At 42.6% G+C, this 20,739-nt stretch overlaps 2 protein-coding genes across 2 annotated transcripts in view; one reads left to right on the forward strand and one right to left on the reverse strand.

The window, feature by feature from the left end:
* The window catches only part of LOC126563728 (serine/threonine-protein kinase Tor), a 236,255-nt gene extending 220,518 nt beyond the window's left edge, over window positions 1-15,737 (reverse strand). The window contains exon 1 of the mRNA XM_050220406.1: window positions 15,726-15,737. The gene's annotated coding sequence lies outside the window, so the exon portion shown is untranslated. The remainder of the gene's footprint in view (window positions 1-15,725) is intronic.
* LOC126563890 (uncharacterized) overlaps window positions 15,694-20,739 on the forward strand; it is a 34,642-nt gene continuing 29,596 nt past the window's right edge. The window contains exons 1-3 of the mRNA XM_050220678.1: window positions 15,694-16,765; window positions 19,195-19,344; window positions 20,467-20,715. Coding sequence (XP_050076635.1) covers window positions 15,701-16,765; window positions 19,195-19,344; window positions 20,467-20,715 — 1,464 coding nt within the window. The 5' untranslated portion in view covers window positions 15,694-15,700. The remainder of the gene's footprint in view (window positions 16,766-19,194; window positions 19,345-20,466; window positions 20,716-20,739) is intronic.

The following is a 20,739-nucleotide window of genomic DNA, read 5'->3' on the forward strand; positions in this document are numbered from 1 at the left end:
TAGCAGCTTCACATAGTATCCCCCGTACCAAAGGTAACACATCCTCCCGTAGAAACGTCCCCTGGTGGAACGAGACAGTCGCGCGGGCCATTAAAGCCCGTCGCACTGCCTTACGCCGATTCCGCCGGGCTAATCTTATCCCAGATAACTTCTTTACTCCCATCCTAGCGGAACGTTACCGAGAAGCAAATCGCTCTGCCAAAGAAGCCATCCGCGCAGCGAAAGAGAGTAGTTGGAATCAGTTTGTAACTGATGTCAACCCTTTCTTGACCTGCAAGGAGCTTTGGCGACGGGTGAGTGTGCTCTCGGGCCGTAACAAACAATCCCACGCTCCTATAATACTTAATCAACCTTCCAATCCCTCTACTATTATTCCTCCAGTTGAGGTACCTGAAGCTTTTGCAAAACACTTTGCAAACGTTTCAGCTACCGACAATTTTTCACCACAATTCCGCAGACTCAAACTCAAAACCGAAAAAATGTCAATTCCCCAAGTAGATGCCACTGACCATAGATACAATAGATCATTTTCGATAGCAGAACTAAACTGGGCACTTAGCAAATGTCAGGGCAAATCTTCAGGCCCTGACAACATAGGTTATCCTTTACTTAAACACCTTCCTCCTCAAGCCAAATTAACACTCCTTAATATTTACAATAGTATCTGGTCTGCCGGGAATATTCCGGCGGATTGGAAATCTAGCCTAACAGTCCCAATCCCCAAACCCAAAAAACCCACTAATGAAATAGATAATTACCGTCCAATTTCGCTCCTTAACTGTATGGCTAAGGTGCTGGAAAGGATGGTAAACCGTAGACTAACACAGGAATTAGAAGATCGCAACCTCCTCAACAATAACCAGCATGCGTTCCGGTGTGGTAGGGGTACGGAAACGTACTTTGCCAGACTGGACGATTTACTAGATAAAGCCACAAGTAACGAACACCACATAGACCTAGCAATAATAGACCTTAGCAAAGCTTTTGACCGGACATGGCGTCATGCCATCCTTCTACAGCTGTCCCGCTGGGGTTTTGGTGGACTTTTAACCAAGTTTATTGAAAGTTTCCTCACGGACCGGACATTTAGAGTATTAATAGGAACCGAATTATCCAACCACTACACATTGGAGAATGGCGTCCCACAAGGTGCCATTCTCTCTCCCACTCTTTTCCTCATTAGCATGGAATCCCTTTTTTGCTCTATTCCTTCAGAAATCCAAGCATTCCTTTACGCAGACGATATTATCCTGGCCTCGTCTTCTCGTTCTGCTTGCGAATCCCGTAAACACCTGCAAACAGGAGTTGACAGGATTCGACAGTGGTCGAGAAAGACGGGTTATGAAATATCACACACTAAATCCAAAATCCTCCACATTTGTAAACACACTCCCTGTAAAAACCGTCGACCAATCAAATACAACAACACACAAATACCCAACGCACGGACTGCCGACATACTCGGCGTAACCTTCGACAGTCGCCTTTCCTTTATTCCTCATTCCAACAGAGCTAAAAAGGAAGCAAACAACCGGCTGAACCTGTTCCGGATGCTCGGAGCCGGCAAAGCTCGGGCCTCTCGCATAACCCAAAACCGCATCATCAACGCTTGGCTCCTACCCAAACTGCTCTACGGCATCGAGATTGTTTCACGCGAACGAGCAACCTTCGAGAAGAGAGTAGCACCTGCTTACCACACCGCCATCCGCTATGCCACTGGTGCATTTGTCACCAGTCCGATCAACTCCCTCCTCTGCGAAAGCGGCCTCCTTCCTATGCAACACACCATCACCAACCGATTAGTCGCAGCTGCAGCTCGGATCCTTGAGAAAGGACTCGACGTAACTGCTCTCATCACCAGAGCAAATGCAGAACTACAAACACTCACCAACCAACAGCTACCACCGATCATCCAATCCACTCGCCAGGGAATTCGTCCCTGGTACTATCGTACACCTGTCATAGACTGGGAACTTAAAAGTTCTCTCCGGGGAACCGGAAAAAGCAGCCACATCGCCAATAGTACCTTTACACACTTAATACAGACTAAATACAAACAGTTTCATCATATTTTTACAGACGGCTCCGTTCATCTGGACTCAGCCGGTTGTGGGATCCACTCCTCCACGGACAACTGCGCCATCAAACTTCCTAACCACACCTCCATCTTTTCCGCCGAAGCAATAGCAATGCAACTAGCCGCCGACGAAGGACTACAGACCGACCGACCAAACGTCATCTTCAGCGACAGTGCCAGCGTTCTGGCTGCCCTCGAACACGGCACATCGAAGGACCCCCACATACAGCTCCTAGACTCCATACCTGTATCCCCGACAATCGTTTTCTGTTGGATTCCGGGTCATTCCGGAATCATTGGAAACGAGAAAGCCGACCAACTTGCCAACGATGGTCGGCTCCGTCCTGACGAACCATACAACATACTTTCACGCCGTGATGCCATCCGCCTCACCAACACCATCATCTCCCAACACTGGAACATCACCTGGTACAACGTAGACCTCAGCAACAAACTCCGTCCCATCAAGCACAACACCGCTTCATGGGAAGACACCAAATCCAGTCATATCCAACGAGTCCTTTCCCGCCTCCGTATAGGTCACACCCGCCTTACACACTCTTACCTCCTAGAAAAATCCAGTCCTCCACTTTGTAACTTCTGTGGCGTTGACATCACCGTCCGCCACATCCTCACCGATTGCCATGGATACACGACACACCGAGCCACCTGCCAACTAGAAACTGATCTCACGACAATCCTTTCACCCGACAAACTTCAGCAGAACCGCCTTATTAGATTTTTACGCATCAGTAATTTATACAAAGTAATTTAAGCAATAGTTGTAACTTATCCAATACTATACGCCACAATCGCAATAGTTTTCCATAATATTTAAGCCACATATGCAATAGTTTTGTATGTGATTAAATCAGTTTTTTTTTTTACAGTAGAGAGGCGAATGAAGTCTCTAAGACTCAAAGCCTCTATAAATAAAAATAAAAAAAAATTGCTTTTTCCTATTTATTACCGTACTCTTCTGCTGAAACAAATTGGAATATAAAAAGTCTTTTCGTTGGAACCTCTTCCAGCACCACAATTGCAAATAAGAGGAAAACATTTCCACAATCATTCGACGTTCGTTTTATTATGTTTTACTATGGCTTGGTAACGACATTACTCAAAATTGAATTTCAATCGTCACTCGACTCAACTACTGATATCCACACGATAGCTTTCTTCGAAGGTGCTGGTCTTGAGTTCCCCGAGATTTCCAGTTGCATCTTTTTTTATTCAACTCAACGGTCCTTCTGCGACTTTTCTTTTGACTCTCAACTTCACACATTCGAAGCCTTTTTCCACTGTCTTTCAGTTTTTATTTGCCTATCCATCTTCATAAGTGCAAACATGTGACTTTACCCGACTGACCCTCACATGTCCCCTTCAACCACGAATCTTTTCACCACGACATGGACGACTTTGGTCAACGAACCAGTCACGTACTTTAAATTGTGAACAAATATCTTCAACTTTATTACATTCCCGGGCACCTTCCAATTGCTGCCAGTCCGGTTTTGTTCTTTTCGTCTCAATTGCTCAATCTCACACTGCTCAAGCCCAACGGTCTCTCACACACATTGTTACAACCTCGGCTCGCATTTCATTTCACCGTTGGGTGAGTGGGTTTATTGAAATTTTTTCCATCTGCATCGACGGAAAAGCAACGTCGTCCACCCGAAGAGGACACCCAACCAACGTGTGGATCAATATGTGGAGATCCCTAAAGGGTTACTCTTCCTGTGGCCAGCTGCGTCCAAACGATTCTGTGACACATATGTGTGCGTTTTCGCTTGGAAGAGCTTTCAAGAACTGGAAATGAAATAACAACCGCCCGAGAAACGAGACGAATGCAAACGAATGGGTGACGCATACAAAGTCAAAGCCTTCGCCGAGCCACCACGATATCAACAAATCCCAACCCCATCCAGTGTCACAGCACATCGAGCGGTGGAACATTAAAATGAAATGACTGCTGGAAATAACAGGCAGAACAGAAACAGAAGGTGGATGGGAAAAATGGTAAACACAAAAGAAGATATGTCACGGTCACAGAGAGCTCTTTTTTGCTGCAACGAGCTTAAAGCTGAACGGTTCTAGATAGGTACATACTACATGGGACTTATGTATGTCTCCGTCAGTACAAAAAAAAAAAATACATTCTGCATGAAGCAAAGAAACGCTAAAGAATGAGATACAATCAGCATCAGCAATGGCATCACAAGAACGACAGTGAGCAAAATCAAATGAATGTCGCAAGACGAGATTATTTGAGGGCACAAGGACGGCGAACGTGACGACGGTGAAAACGATGAAACACAATATCTTGAAGCAATCGTCAACTCTTGCTTCACAGCGAAAACATGTAGACATATAGACTCAACGACACATCTCAGTCAACTTCATACGGCGCGATGGTAGACGAAAAATAAATCACCAGCCAAGAAAGCAGCTTCTGATGGCAGCTCATCATTCTGAGCTTTAAAGCAAAACTCGGTAGCAGGTTGAGATGTTTCTAGTGGATGAAGGTGTTGTTAAAATAAGTGTTTTACTTTTTTTCCTGGATCACTCGATTTTGATGGCATGTTAGTGAAGTTCTCGTTTCGAACGATGAAAAAATTGCACATAATCTCCATTTATTTTATGAACTATCGAACCAAGTTAAGTATCGTTTCAAGTAAGTACTTACATTCGACTGGCAGGATTTCATTCAAGCCTGATCAAAACGTAATGCATTTGAAGTCAACGGACTTTTGATTCTAATGATGAAGACGAGCTGATGTGGTCGATGCGAATAATCTTCAAAATAACAAAATTCAACAGTTTCTTCTAAAACCCCTAACATTATCATTGTTCCTTATAAAGAGCACACATACACTTCGATGTTTGTGTGATGCAGAGAACATTCTCGTAATTGGATAAATGCTTGCAGGAGAACCCTTGGGGAAGACAGACGACCGCTAGGATTCATCCTAAAATAAGTCTCTTCTGCAAAATCCGAAAACACTTCTATGTGATCACTTTGCAAGAACTGTCCGTTGCGTCCTAATATCCCTGAAACCCTAGTCCCTCCTCAGACAACCAAAAACTCTCAAATTCGATTGCTAAACCTTCCCGAAATCCTCCGCATTTCACATTGTTCTACCTCCCACACGTATCCACATGTGCTACTGTTCACTCATGGAATAAACCCTTTTTTCCCTCGCATTTTCTTAGTGGCTTCGTTTGCATAACGCGCAAACTGCCGACCTGGTCTGGCTTTTTAATTGAATCTAAATCCAAGAAACTGGAACATGCAAAACGGATGAGATCAACTTGAACCACCACTCTCTGTGGCCGCAAAGTTCTTCGGTGATAAGTTTTAGAACAAATACAATCACTTTGTCATGTGAAACGGGACGGGACACATTTTACCGTGGGAACAATTTTACGCACACGCACACACGCTCCTTCATAAGAAATGTTTGTGCTCGTAAGTGAAAAGTGAACATGAAAGGACTTTGAAAAATGTGCTACAGGCCATTTAGGGACTCCACACAAAGTCTCCAGAGAGGAAATCCACCCTCAAGGCGGGCTTGTGCTGTGACCAAAAAAGGTTAATTTAATTTCTGGCTACGTTTTTCTCGATCGTTTGTTCCTTTATCCTATCCTCGATGGTTTACCTCTTCGTGCCTTCTTCTGGGAACAATCTGAGTCCTGTTTTTCTTTGACTGCTTCATAGCATTCCCGGTCGAGATTCATGGGCGTCTCAGGGGAGATGTTCTCTAATTTATTTCGTCTCATAAACGGGTTTCTCTGTGCCTAAACCTCACAGTCGACCATTCGACAAATAGATTCAATCTTTGCCTTTAACGTACGTGCTTCCCTTTTAGAACAGAAATCCTGATGAAGTAGAAGAAATCTGTGCAAACAATTGTTTCGCAACGATTCAGAGTTGAAAGCGACGAGATTTTTGACGATAAAAAATAAATTCGTGCCGATTGAAACGTCTTAAATGCTAATCAATGACAACTTTGTAGAGTGGTGTAAGATGGAGCTGGTTCTTAAAGCAACTCCCTAAGCCGCAAGATCATGAGCTAATACTGTTTTGAACGATTTAGATTTTTCTGTTTCTTTGTTTGCTTCTTCGAAGAAAAAAAAAAAAACATTCCAATACGATGCCCTTCTGATTTCGATTTCCATCCAGATGGGTATGATTCCTATCTATCAAATGGTAACCCCACAAGCAGCATCCTTTGAAGCACACATGAACATCCTTTCACATCAATTTGGGGTTGACAGTTTGACAGCGAGATGCTAAAAAGGACTGATACCCATGAAAAAAATCCTGCTTTTTTTTGCCAAAGGGCCGTTTTATTTTCCCTTCTCAGTGAGGGTAAAACGATGATGAAAAATCACAACACGTGTCTCCTTTTTTGCTTCTGTTTAGTCCGTCGATTTATGGCAACATGGTTGATCGGATCAAAGAATCAATCGTAGGCTGCTCCGAAGGCGGTTTTCGATTGCGCGTTTGTTAACCTGTGATCTTATGATTGCATGAAAGCAATGAAATAGCATGAAATTGTTATTTGGATGCATAAAAGAAGTTTTCCAAAATTATAAATTATAAACGAAAACAAGCTAGTGTTGCGTACAAATAACCCTCCAGTTAGTGCCTTGAACATGTTGCATATGGCTTAATTAAACAGAAGGCTTTCAATAAATCACAATCGTCCTTCTGTTCTACGAATTCACTGAAATGTTTCTGTCCACAACAATGATTCTGATGAAGCGCAGGACAAATTGTGTATTCCCTAGCCAACACCGAACGCTGTCCGTTTCCCTGACCGGAAGCTACTCCACAGCTTTCGTATCCTTATCGCAACACCCTCGAGAGACGTCTTTACATCCATGTTTTGAGCTATAAATTCGCAGTTCCGGAATCGCTAGGTACAACAGTTTTTCCTACAACAGAACCTTCTCGCTTGAATCATTTATCGTACAAACAGACATCGGTTTGCGATAGGATTTGTGATTGAGAAGGCTTGTGTGTAGCATTTTCCACAGCAACAAACTCTTAGCACAAGAGTGAGCTAATAGAGGCGAGAGCGAGAGTGAAAAAAGTGACTGAACGTAACAGTGGGCGATGTAAAGAATACAGCAACACATTCAACATCTATTCCAGATGACGATTAGAAGCGACGAGACATTTTTCCATCCCGAACATCCATTCCAGCATCCCAGAGATCGGAATGGCAAGATATATGGTCAAAAATTCATTATTGATGGCATTCGATGGTTGTTGGCTTCCAAAGTTTTGCTCCCTTTCTGTGTATTTCTTTCTCTCCTTCCCTCTATCAGACTCATGTTTCCGCTAGTCAACAACGAAGAATAACCGTTTTTGGAAGCATGTGTAGAAGAAAAAACTTCAGCTCTCCGAACAAGGCCAACCCCGGATATCCGCTTCCTTCGGGGAAATTCGATCGAATTGGAATGAAGAGATGAAAAGCAGGGATGAGAAGCAACAAGAAAACTTCAGACCATAAACCCAAACAACCACCACGAACACGTTGGTAAGAGGCCACAGCTACAACAGCTTCAATTTCTGGACAGCATTTAGTCAGCAGGAATGGACCGATTTTCCTGCAACGCTTGCAAAACTCCTAGACATGAGCATACTTTGCATAATGTGCAGAGTGTATCGTTCGATTTTTGACATCATGTGAACGCTTCATCGAACAAACTCGCCTGGGAAAAATGCCGGCGTAAGGATAAACTACACATATTCATGAGCTTTCACAAAACAATCAACCATGGTTCATATTCCCATGCAGAGTATCCATGTTGTATGGTTAAACAGAGTAGTATGTATGTTATTTTTCACCTATAAACCTCAGCATTTCATTCATCCACGATCCATCAAACTCTTTAACGAATGCCGCTTGATACTTGATTTGAAAATCCTGCGCTTTTTGGAAAATCGATGCACATTTACACCGGTGAGGGGTTGTGTTGTGCAGCTCCGTCAGTCCGAGAAAGTGGCCTTTGAGCTTTAGTTGTAGTTCCGCGGAAAGTATATATAATTATAATATGTTTAACATCATTATGAGCTCTTCACAAGCCATAATGATTTTTGATTTAAATTATTAATACACGGTAAAATTAACTCCTGCTTCGAATGGTCATTCGAACGATCTACAGATAAACAAATGATCATTTAAATTCATTTTACATTCCAATTAATAAGACCAAAAGGCTAAGCCCCATTATCGTCTCCTCCATACGCAAAGCAAATAGTGTTCACCATCATTTGCACCTTTTTCTGTCCATCCACAGTCAGCAGCCAGCATAAATGGGCCCATAATTGACCTCAAATAAACGATTCTATAAATAGCCATTTCGCTGCACATTAACCGCAGATTTCATTTAGACCCGTTTTGTTTCATCTTGGAGCCGCTGTCAACCTTACAATTACCATAATTCAACATTCCGGTGTATTTAACTTCGAGCCGTGTCATTAATCAAGCTAGCGCGCGAAGGGTACTAGGCTTCAATCACCACGATGTCAATACTGCCAATTTGATGCATTATTCATGTTCGACCCAGTTCAGGCTGCGGGTTGCCATTGTGGCTGTAAAGTGGTCATTATTTTATTGCCAAGCTCGCGCATTAACCGTACGATCCTCATTGTGTGCGTGTGAAGAGTTTGAGTTTAAGTAAGATGCTGCGTGAGTGTGTGTATATTATATACAATTATGTTGCATCGGTTACAATTTACATTTAAATCATAGTTTCAATCGTAAAAAAATTGTAAAATAATAATAACTCTCTTCCATTCGTTCCACTTCGAAACAAATCAATTTACCCGTCCGATCGCCCGATTCCAATTTGCGCATTCAAAAACTTATTTAGTGCAACACAGCATAATAAAATAATCCATTAAACAGCTTGTCTCGGCTGCTGTTCCGCTTTTCCGTGCTCTCTAATGCGGGTGGCAAACATCTTGCTGTCGTGCTTCGGTTCAACGATTAAATGGCACCTAGAAAATATGCAAAGGGCTTATAAATTCTTCTGCATTTGCATCCCTAGAGCTACTCTTTCTGCTTCTTCATATCTAGGACACGTTCGGTTTCTCCAACACCATAGGACGGGAAAGAGCAATTGGCTCGCTCAAGCGACTCCAATCAGGCGATTATAAATGCATTTTTAAAATGCATCACACCGAGCATCGTTCAGGCGTGAAATGGCATTCTAAACTAGATTTAAAGCGTATGGACAGAGGAAAGCGATTTACTGTTATCGATCATTGACTAATGCAATTTCTTTTATACATATTTTATTGATGTACTTTCAAATTTGTATTTATGGAACGACATTTTTATATACATAATTTGATATACTTTTTTACAATTATTTCAATATAAAAAAGTTTGAATACTAACCAAACTGATAGCTTGCTGGGAGATTATTTCATACAAGAATACGAATAACACATTCCAACTTTTGATAACAAAAACTATTGGAATAAACTACAGAGCGTTACATTTTAATCACCACCGTACTTCTTTGTACGTGAAATGTTAACATTGTGAGCAAAAACAACCTACACTTCATGGGAATCCATGTAAAAAGTATGAAAACAGAGCGTGGGAATATTGTTATGCTCTAGGTTTGCGCATAACATTTATCTAGCCAACACACACATTCACCATCCTCACACACATACGCTCAGACAGTCTTTTGCAAGGTTTCTCGAGCTTTATTTTCCTGACTCCGAGATCTGGAACAGGATAAGCATACTTTTTTGCGAAAGAAGCAGATCCGATCCACAAACACATACACACATACACACATTAGAAAAAAAATGTTGTGCCGTGTATCCAGACACTGCCGTGGGAAGTTTTAGTATGTTGCCATGTCTGTGGTTTATGTTACGGTTATTGGATTAGTTGTTTGTGAGGGCATCGCCCTTCGGCAAGCGTCGGAAGCATCGGCCAAGTGTCCGAGAAGTGTTTGCACGCTGGTCCAGAGCCCGCTGTATGTTGAGCTATGTTTGATGAATAAATCATAAATCAATTTACGCTCACAGTCACACCACATGTGTTAGTGGGCGCGCGCGTTCGAGGGAGGACTTCCGTTGCTAGGTCTAATGGTCGCCAATGCCCTATTATCGATGCATCCAACATACACACAGAGTTGCTCTTTTTCTGCTCTTCTTTAGTAGCATCGGCATTTTATTGATCGATGCTCTTGTTTGGACGGTCTATCATAGACACTGATTTTGTAGGCCCGAAGCGTCCCATATCGTGCAGACCCTATCCAACCCACCATCCCTGGTCGTCGCCTTTGATACCAGTTTGGCAGCTTTGGCAGCTGTCAGAACTGGTCAGGATAGCAATTTGATTAATTAACCTACATTCAATTTATTGTCACTTTTAGCAGCCCAGCCGACCTCGTAATCACACGCCAAACGAGATTCGTCCCGCGAGACCTATGGCTGGTCACATTTTGATTTTGTTTTTTTGCGTCAACAAACACGTACATCAAACAGGGGAAAATCATACTGCTTTTAGATATCGCTCAAACTTCCAAAAGCCCATCAAACAAGGCTTAAAAGTTTCGCCGTGTCTCTTCGCTTTCCAGTTCCAGTGGTCCAGCAGTTCGGGACACTCATTTGCGTAACTAATTGATGCGAAAGAATATTTATTCACTTTTCACTCTACGACCTCCCATAAGCCTTGTTTTCGTGAAACTCTTTGAACACCAAGGAAGTGAACACATTTTCCCACTACCCAAACGAGTAGAAGCGATCTCGTTCGATGTCGTTCGGTGCCAAATTTGTCCGAGGGCCTTTTTTTGCTTTTAATTTAGCAAAGGAAAAAGAGACAGAAAAAAGGATAAGTTAGCTTTAAAAGGCTCTAAACGAGGCGTATCCCTCATTTGCGTACTCACACGAGCAACTCACACGAAGGTCCTTGCCCTGCGAGAACCTTTCGATATTAATGAATGCGCCGTACGGTTCTCTTCTGTGTTTGAATTCGATGATCGAGATAAGCCGGTGATGATGAGGCAGTTTCTAATCCTTCGTGGGATTTAATTACCAGCAGACGAAAAAAGTGAACTTTCGGATAAGCTCTGGGTCGATTATCTACCCATTGAACTTTCGGGAAGCGAAAGGTGTACACTGCTTAAGCTTAAATCGGTTGAGCGTGGGGGATTATTGAAATTTTCCTTGAATCTATTTTTGAGGACTTCTAATGAAATTAAAGCTTCTTTGGTTGTGTAAATTCGTGTAATAAATAAAGCCAATTATCAAAGTGAATTATGAGATCAAAACATCGCATGTTCTCCCCTTAAAAAACACCTTTCAACGCCTGTATAGAAAAATTCCAGCAACTCTTAACGCCTCATCAAGAAAACTTATTGACCATTTAACAAAATGATTCTTTATTTATCGTTAGCAAAGATTAATCATCTTCGATTTTATCTGTGATTTGAGGACCGGAGTAAACGCAGGTAGCATATAGTTTTTCTCGCTACATATATTTATATCCGCGACCAAATAAATTGCACAAGACCCCAGAAGGCCCATCCGGCGGGTGAAAGTGATTTGTTTCCCGGTTCGAAAAGACTTCCGTGTTTCATCCCATTTGATCCTTTTACGGCAATCGAAGTACAAAACCCGCCAGTCACGCATCGGGCAAAATTCACTGCACGATGAATAAATTCGTTAAACTCCCCGGAAAGTCAAATACTGCTCGATTCGAGGCACGTCCGCAATACTTAACATGGCTCCCACCGAATAATGGAGGCAAAACGCTATTGATTTAGGCCCGTTTTACCGGAATTCGTGATTGCGTGGCTTATGTAAGTCGGAAGCTGTTGTTATTTTGGCCCGGTGAGCCGTGGAACTGACGATGAAACTCGGGTGAAAGTGGGAGTGAGCGAACGTGAAAATTGCATCGAAAGCTTAGGGTATCCTGAGGAAATCCTGATGGATAAATCGATTTATCGAAATTATCGATCATGATAGGGAACAATCGACCGGAATCCTATTCAGGATGTTATTGGTATTGAACGTGGGTTTAATTTGTTTCCACTAACTTTATTACAATCTCTTTAGTGTTTGTCAATAAATACAGTTTTAGTACAGTTTTAGTATATTCTGTATGAGAAAGACTAAAATACTGACATCATCCTTAATACATCTTAAGAAAACCATCTAATCATGAACTACCAGGCGTCTCCATCATGAATCCCCTCCATGCATTCGCTACCAGGCGTCTCCATCGACCATCCGAACAGAAATATCCTCACGTTTTCTACGCTAACAAGCAAGACATGAAGCCATCACCTTTCGTTTCTCTTTTCCAGCTAATGAACTAACTCAATGATAACATTTATTGGTAAAATTATACCTCTCCATTAATTGGCGAAATTCACACCCAACCCTAATGCTCACCCTGACTCACGCATGAGTGACTTCACCACTCATTGTTGCTTTGTTGTTAGATCGCTATCACGCAACAAGACCAGCGTTAATCACATGGCCAATAATGAGAGCGCATGTAGCCAAACGAACCCACACGAACTCCTTGAAGGAAAAATATCCTCACAACACAAAAATAGCACTTGAAGGCGATCAACAAGGACTGGTGGGAACGATAACGAGAAGAAGAAGTGAAACTTACTCACAGCAACATCACCGGTACGAGCTTTAAGCACCACACCATAGCTACCACTATTAGCTTGAAGCGGATCTCGAGTGTGCTCGTTAGCCGGGGCGCTTAGCCGAGTCTTTTCCGTTGCCCGATGATCCTTAGCACCCTTGCTTAGCTGAAGAAGCATCGACCGTTTCAACATAAGCACCAGCTACATAAATACATTATCGTGGTTTCCTCGCCTGGAGTTTCCTCTCTTTTCATTGATTCCTTCTGCTTCTTCCCTTAGCGTTCTTTCGCTGAAGGACGATATTTGTCCGCTTGATTCGGTAACAGTCTTAATAGGATAAATCATTCCACCGAATTTGGTGCAAATGTTTGGAATCATGATTAAACGAACAAGCATCATTGGTGTGGATGAAGCGGAGGATTGATCTGAAGGACAGAAACACACATTGGGCCTTAAATTCTCTGTGCTCAGTCATTCGTGTGAACTGTTCCTGGAAGGTTTATATTTATCTTGCCAACTTTACTAATCAATGAGCTGTTAAAATATTTTGTGGGATGTATAAAATACTTAAGAGCAAATATTTGGTGTAATCTGATGTAACATCATGGTTTCACAGTATTTTCCACCACGCGCTTTTGTCTGCCTGACTGTCATTTTGACCGATTTTCCAGGAATACTTGAAAATACGATGAAATTTATAAAAAAATATTGCCTTCCGATGGGAAAACAATAACTTTAGCAAAATGAATAAATCACAATCACGCTACATAACTATCAATTCCATCCCATGACACGAAACGAAACCCCATTAGTTAGTGAGAGCAGTTTTGATGAGCCGAAACGAAACAGATTTATGACCATCGAGCACGAAAGCAATTACAGCAAATATGATTGGGACATTTTTCATTCCTTCTCACTGTCACAGACCGGGAACTCACAAAGCCTCAATGAACATCATGCATCGTATGTATTATTTTACAATTAACCATCGGGCACCAGTTCAATTTACCTATCAAAACAACAAGCTCAACCGGTCAGCAACCGCACAACACACACACGCCAATGTCATGTCTCCTATTGTTTTACAAGCTTAATGAACATATCAACCACAACCTACCGAGGGCAAAACGTTAGCGAAAAATAACACAAACAGGGTAATAATAGTCATCAGAGAGGATTATAATCCGGAAAGAGGAATAAAAAACTCCAGAAATTGCTTTAATAACAATGTGTCGCTGGAAAGTTTACACATTTCAATCATCTGTGAACAATTATAGGGTAAAATAGTTTTATTAGGGTATTTTTATTGCACTCGCTGTAATACACAAACTGGGCCCAATTAATTGCCGTATGAATATTCATTATCTTCAATTTCAACTGTACTTTAAATGCTGGAATCGTTAAATAGGGCGACTGAAATCGTTCTTGGACAGCTCTGAGCAACGTTTTGTTGCATGAAATTCAAGATAAGTTATGTGTTTCCAACGGGAATGTTTGGTCAATCGATTATGATTGGTATAATTCATGATCCAACGTATTGTTTTGTGAGTAAACAGGCTGTCCTAAGTAAATATATTAACACGCATCGTGCAAACCTATCCTATCCTGGCAATCATCAATATTCAGACACATCACCAACACTTCACAAGCATTTGAGCCAGTGTTTCTTGCATAAATCTTCAACAAGTTTCTGTTTCGATTCGTTACAGGTTTTCCGTGCTGTTTTACAACATCCCTGTGTGATCCTGAGGGAAATCAATTGAAATACAAGAAGCACACTTCGAAACATTTGCTTCTCAATTCTTGTGAAACCTTAATCTATGATGCTTCAACCCATCTCCATATTCTTCGGCCTACAAATAGTAACCAAAGAATGTTCAAACTGCAGAGCATCCTTTCGCCGGAAATTCTGGAACAAACATGGATCAACTGTTCGGTGGACGATTGCACTTAAAGAAGGACTGTAAGGATGAGCGAATGAAGCAAACACACGAAACTCCCCATGGCAACGTAAATAAGGGTTTCTGGTTATCCTTGACTGTCGCTTGGAAGGATTTTCGGTAAAACCGGGAAACCAACCAACAAAGCACCATGCGAGTAAACTTTGATTCAAAGGATAATTGAAGTAATGTAGCAGAAGCACAAGAGAAGAATCTTCTGGCGATTGAGTCCAGAAAGTGTTGTGGGACTAAAACTTTTTTCCGGATATCGTAATGAGACACAAATTCGAGAACCAACCAGCAAGAAGAGGTGTATGTTGCTTTTCTACCAGAAGGACCACATTTCCATGCATTTTCATACCAATGAGAGGATTTTTTGTGAATGTAAATTATTCACAAGCCAATGCACATTGCTTAAGGCTGTCATTTTATGTGAAAAGGCCGTTTCTAGCATGTAACGTCCTTCGATAAATTGCCAGGGGATGCTTTTAACCTTTTCCACAGCAACCGTAACACTTGGCAATCCGATGCACCTGGAAGATAATCCGTTCGCTCGTTGCTAGCTTGTTTCTCATTTTCCCTGTATTTCCACTCCACAACCAAATGATCGTCGAAAGGGTTTTTTTTATTGCGCTACTTTCGACCTTTCTTGGGTCTGCTGTAAGAAGCCATGAGCTTTCAATGCTATGAAGATTGGCTACATGAAGATAACATTGATGTGGTCGTGTCTGGATTGTTCTTGTGGTTACTGACAAGAGTTTGGAAAAGTAACAATTATTATCATTTTAACACTATTTTGCTTCTAAAATAGGCAACTTCTAAGTGTGATCAGTGTTTGGAAAAATGTGTTCTATGTGTCTATAGTGAGTGAAAAGCCACCAGAGTTATGATAGAAAGTAATTCAACACTTGAAATGGTGCTAAATGTAATATGTTTTAACTGAAGTGTTACGAAAAATTGATACACAGTGCCATTCACACAACATTGAGCCGCGTTCCTTCGACAACTATACCGTGCCAACCCTGGTCAACACAAAATGACCGATATTAATCGCACCAAACAGAGCTATCTGCACAAACACAACGGAAAGATTGATCCGCAATCAGCGCAAACCCCATCGGTCCAGCACTCTACGGGCTCGAACACAAACGAACATGGACGTGCGGTCGGCAATGGCGCTGGCACCGGCACCAGCTCGGGCGGTTCGTTGAAACGCAACAATAGTCATCATCAGCGATTGAAAAAATCCAACACAAGCACTCTGGACAGAAGCACTAATGGGCCTGTGGAGTACGGAGCGGATCGAACGGCGGGCAGCGGTAGCTTCGGCCATCATCAACAGCAACAACATACCGGAACGACCTGTACGAGATCCGGCGCCGGTTCCGGTCTAGCCAAGAGCTGGTCGAAAACATCCAGCAGTAGCACCTCTCAATCGGCGTCTCATGGCCCAGCGGAACAAATGCAGCAAACTCTCGATACAGGCAGCAGTGGTCGACCTCAGGGGACAAATTTAGCACCCACCACCAAAACGGAAGCCTCGCTCAGTGACGATTTTAAACGCTTCCACGCGCTCCGCAACAGCTACGGTGGCAAATCCAATTTAAATGTAAATAACACCGATCACATGATAAAATCGCAGGTCCTGCTTCACCAGCAGAAGCTGCGCGAGTACTCTCGACAACTTCCAACACATCAACAGCAGCAACAGAACCGCGACAACGATAGCTACTCAACCTGCTCTTCGTCCCAGTCGGACTACCAACACCCTCAGCAACCACAACAGCAGCAGCAGCAACATCAGCAAAATCATCGCCACAAGCATCACACTCACTATCGTGTGCATCAGCATCAACACCATCAGCAGCAGCAGGCTCAACCCCACAATGTCCTGCTGACTCAGTCCATCTATCCCATCTCTGCCACGGTAGCCGCAACGGCCACGTTGACGCGCGCCTGTGGTAGCGGTGGTGGAGGTTCGATATTGAAAAATGCCACCAACAGCAGCCATCAGGATCCGGCCGGGAGTCGGAACAGCCTCAAACGAGGTCCGGGCGGATTAAGCACCCTGTCACTGTGTAGCTGCGACGCGGAAACGGAGGTAAGTGAGTCATTATTACAAGAATTTCCTTCTCTTCCGTTGTTTTCCCTCCGTGTCCCGTGTCCTTCTGTCCCTTTTGCTTTCGTCCATTTTCATCAAACGTTGGGTTGACATCGGTAGGCCAGAGAGACATGAGAGAGGTGGATGAGAAAGAAATGACCGATATGGTTTGTTAATCATTGACGTTCGCTTTGATACCAGCTTTAACAAAGTAGGATGAGTCTTTATGGTTTTTCTCTTGGAATATGAGCTAAGATAGAAGAAACCTGATGCACATAGGCTATTGTTTTACTTGCGTTGCTCAAATGACGCACAGTGCCAATGAAAGACTGTGATTTATGAGTTTCTTTCGAACAATTCACGCTAGGAAGTCCTATTCGCCATATTAAAACGAAACTCCATTAAGACGTTCCAAATAATCTGTTGTTTAATCTTTCACGATCTCATAAACACATCCTACTTCGTGGATTATAAAAGTTAATGTGTTTCTGAACACGCGGAAATCTCTGTCGCCGTGGAAATCTCTGGATCATTTTCTAATCTTCTTAATCGTGGGAAGGTTTTATTTGACTGCACAAAGTAATGCCACGAATTCGTCTATTTTTAGTCGATAATCGCTTTCATCGGGTCAATCGCATTTATATAAGACATCGACTAACACTTCGACACTGACCACCAAGTAAAACCGCCCCCTAACAGGATGAATGGTTGTAGAGCCACGGAAAAACAAGAGTCCAGACATCTCGCATCTGACCTGATGACTTCTTTCGCCATCAGCAGACGACAGGTCGGTGGAATGGGAGTGTGTAATTAATTTTCTTAATCACATTATCATCATACTTCCGGCCATGAAACTCCCCCAGAAAATAACACTGACAAGAGAGTGAGGACGAAACATTACGTTGATATTGCCCATCGGCAGCTGTTGGTGTGTCAGAAGAAGGAAAGGCCAAGCGCTGAGCATGTTGGAAATGTATAAGTAAGCGAAATGCTGAGAAATGAAATTGAAGAACACGCGAACGAAATGCGACTTCAAGCTACCGGCGCCAATGGATGGGAGTTCTTCAAAAGCCCTAGCTTTGTGGGAGATAAGAAATGGAATAAGCCTGATTAAACATTTCGGTTTATCGCGTGAGATTCAAATTGAAAATCCATCTTTCAACGTTCTCGGGAGACGGAGTGGTGTTATTGCTTTCTCAAGGACGTCGATCAGACCGATTCCTTTGCATTCCAGATTGTTGTGTTGGTATGACTACGACCTAAAATAGACGATGACCTTTAAAGATTTTTTTTTCAGGTCAAGTTGATGAGACAGAAGAAGTAGCTGTCGAAAGTGGTGGTGGTGCTTCAAATCATCTGTAAGATGTTTTCGTTCCCTGGAGGTTAAACATTAACTTGTGAAAAGCTTTTCTTGGAGTATAAACAGTTGTTGGATGTAATTACTTCTACCAGTTAGCAGTTCTCAAGCTGGTGCAAAACGTTCGTTGCGTCGTTAAACACATATTTATGTTCTACAAAGCTATCAAAGCCTAAAAACTTCTGCATATTGAATGATCAAAGTAAGTAAATCTTAACCTCCAGCATTCCAAACAGTGGAAAACGTAACAGAATTCCGAATTTGAGCTCTTCAATCATCATTGATTACGTTCTTTGATGAGCAGCATACACTTTTAACACCAAAAGCATCATGAAATTGATCTCTTCAATTGACTTTATGGCCTACCAACACTTCATACTCTCTCCTTCCTGATATCGATACGCTTTCATGGGGGCACATTCCAATGATTTTGGTTACTTGTTATCATCACTAAAGCATTCAGGATCAACTCTCAATGATCGAAATCAAGCTCACAATCACACAAATTGACCAATAACCATGCCTAATGCTATCGTTCACATATCAAACACATCTTCTTTAGAGATAGACTTTCGGGCATTGGACGATACTCTACCAATCACGTCAGATCGTTCCATCCAACACTCCGGTGGAATAGGAAGTGTGAATGTGTGAAAGTGTCACTAATACGGTCGCCTAATCTATCATGCCAATGTTAAAGCTGGCATTTTGGGCTACCCAATTAGCTCTTACTTTGGTATGTTTGTCCGACGTCATTTGAAAGTTTGTTTGCCTTTATGTCCACTAAAGCGTTCGGCACAGACAGACGGCTCCGGGGATCCATGCCTTTCTCAAACCCATTACATTATCCTAAGTTACTGCACATTACTCTCACCATTTTATCTGCTCGATAGGACTATTTCCAAACCAATTTCAGTCTCTTCTCCGATTTCATTCACTTCATCCGCTCCGATTCCACACTTTGCTCAGTTCTTATTAGACGTTTCTACTGCACAACACATTATTCTTTTTTTCTTGCCTCCGTATGCTCATGTCGTTCTGTTTCGATTTTCACCGAATCAAATATTTACAGATAATACCGAATCCATTAAGGCCATTATATCAGTACAGCCTGGACAGAAAAAATCCTCGTCAGCACACCTACACGTGTGAGCAGAACGCACAGATTCTGCTGAGGCTGGAAAAGGACCGCCAGAAAAAGTTCGGCTCCATGGGAAAGTTGGTAAGTGTTTATTCGTTTCGTTTCGTTTCGACTGTGATTTTATTTCCATCCTTATTGGGGGTTGTGCTTTGTGTGGTCGAATCGAACATCACCATATAGAGCTGGGGGATGTTATTGGCGTCTTTATCATGTTTTTGACACCTCACTCTGGTTGCACGATTTGCGTAAGATCTAAGAACGCGAAAATACTTTTGCAACCACACACTGCTTTGGGCTATTTTGGAAGACTTTGTAACGACCGTACCGGTCTGGCACCTGTCCGGAATGAACGAACGATTGAAAGTAAAACATTCGACGAGATAAAAGCACACTAGATGGTCCTGCAGGCTTTTCGGTGTACTGTAACAACGAATTCCCTCTTCCATAAGATTCCAATAATCGTAAATCGAAAAGAACATTAGACGCTTTTCCATATCTTCAAACACACACGATTCCAAGAAAATGGGGAGAACCACACAACTCATCCCACTGAGTGTTTGAATGACTAGAGAATTGCTTTGAATTCAACAGACCCGAAGCTAAACGGCCCATTTTCAACTGTTTCGGGAGCCACAGCAACATCAACGGATGGCATCAAATTTCAACAATGACAGAAACAATTAGCTTTCTCCCCACCAGCATCAAAATAACAAATGACGCTAGGGCAAGCGTGGGACGCCTGTTCGTCATCAAGGTCCGAGGGAATGACAACGACAAAAGGCTTGAGAAAACTAATTTGCTAATGAAAACTCAACCAGCATTTCACCCTCAGCTAGAGCATTTAGCTGAAACGGTTGAAGGTTGCATTTTCTGCTATTTTCCGGGTTGTTTCAAGTTCCGTGAGCAAAGTGAACAACGATGCATAGGCTTTGCCAGAGTTGATTCGGGTGCTATGCGTATCATTTTCGACATACTCTCATGTAGGACGACCTCCCACGAAAACCCCGACAACGGCATTGCTAAACTGTTGTTTAATTTCTCCTCAACTCATCAACACCACGACCACAGCTCACCACAACAAAAACGACTCACGAGGCCCACAATCACAGACACTTCCGAAATCCACAGCTCAAAGTTTTCTTACACCATGAAAATGGTGCATTAATGCGTCGCTTTCTTCGCTTGCCTACCCTCTTCGCATAGCATCTGGCCACATCAACCGGTGACTTGAGCCTAGCGCCCACCACAGCGACGATGCAACGACATTCGAGCATAACCGGTGCATCCGTGCCGACGTCATCCGTTTCAACTCCAACTCCAACGCCTCCTCTTTCGCAGCTGGCTCCAACTGCAGCCGGAAAAGTCACCGGAAACGCGTGCAAAGTAGCGGCCAACGTACTGTCGTTTGACTGTCAGCATGGATCGTATCCGAGGAATGATAATTATGCCGAGGTAAGCTTGCACATCATCTAGATG

Source organism: Anopheles maculipalpis, chromosome 3RL, assembly GCF_943734695.1.
Source record: "Anopheles maculipalpis chromosome 3RL, idAnoMacuDA_375_x, whole genome shotgun sequence".
NCBI classification, from domain to species: Eukaryota; Metazoa; Arthropoda; class Insecta; order Diptera; family Culicidae; genus Anopheles; species Anopheles maculipalpis.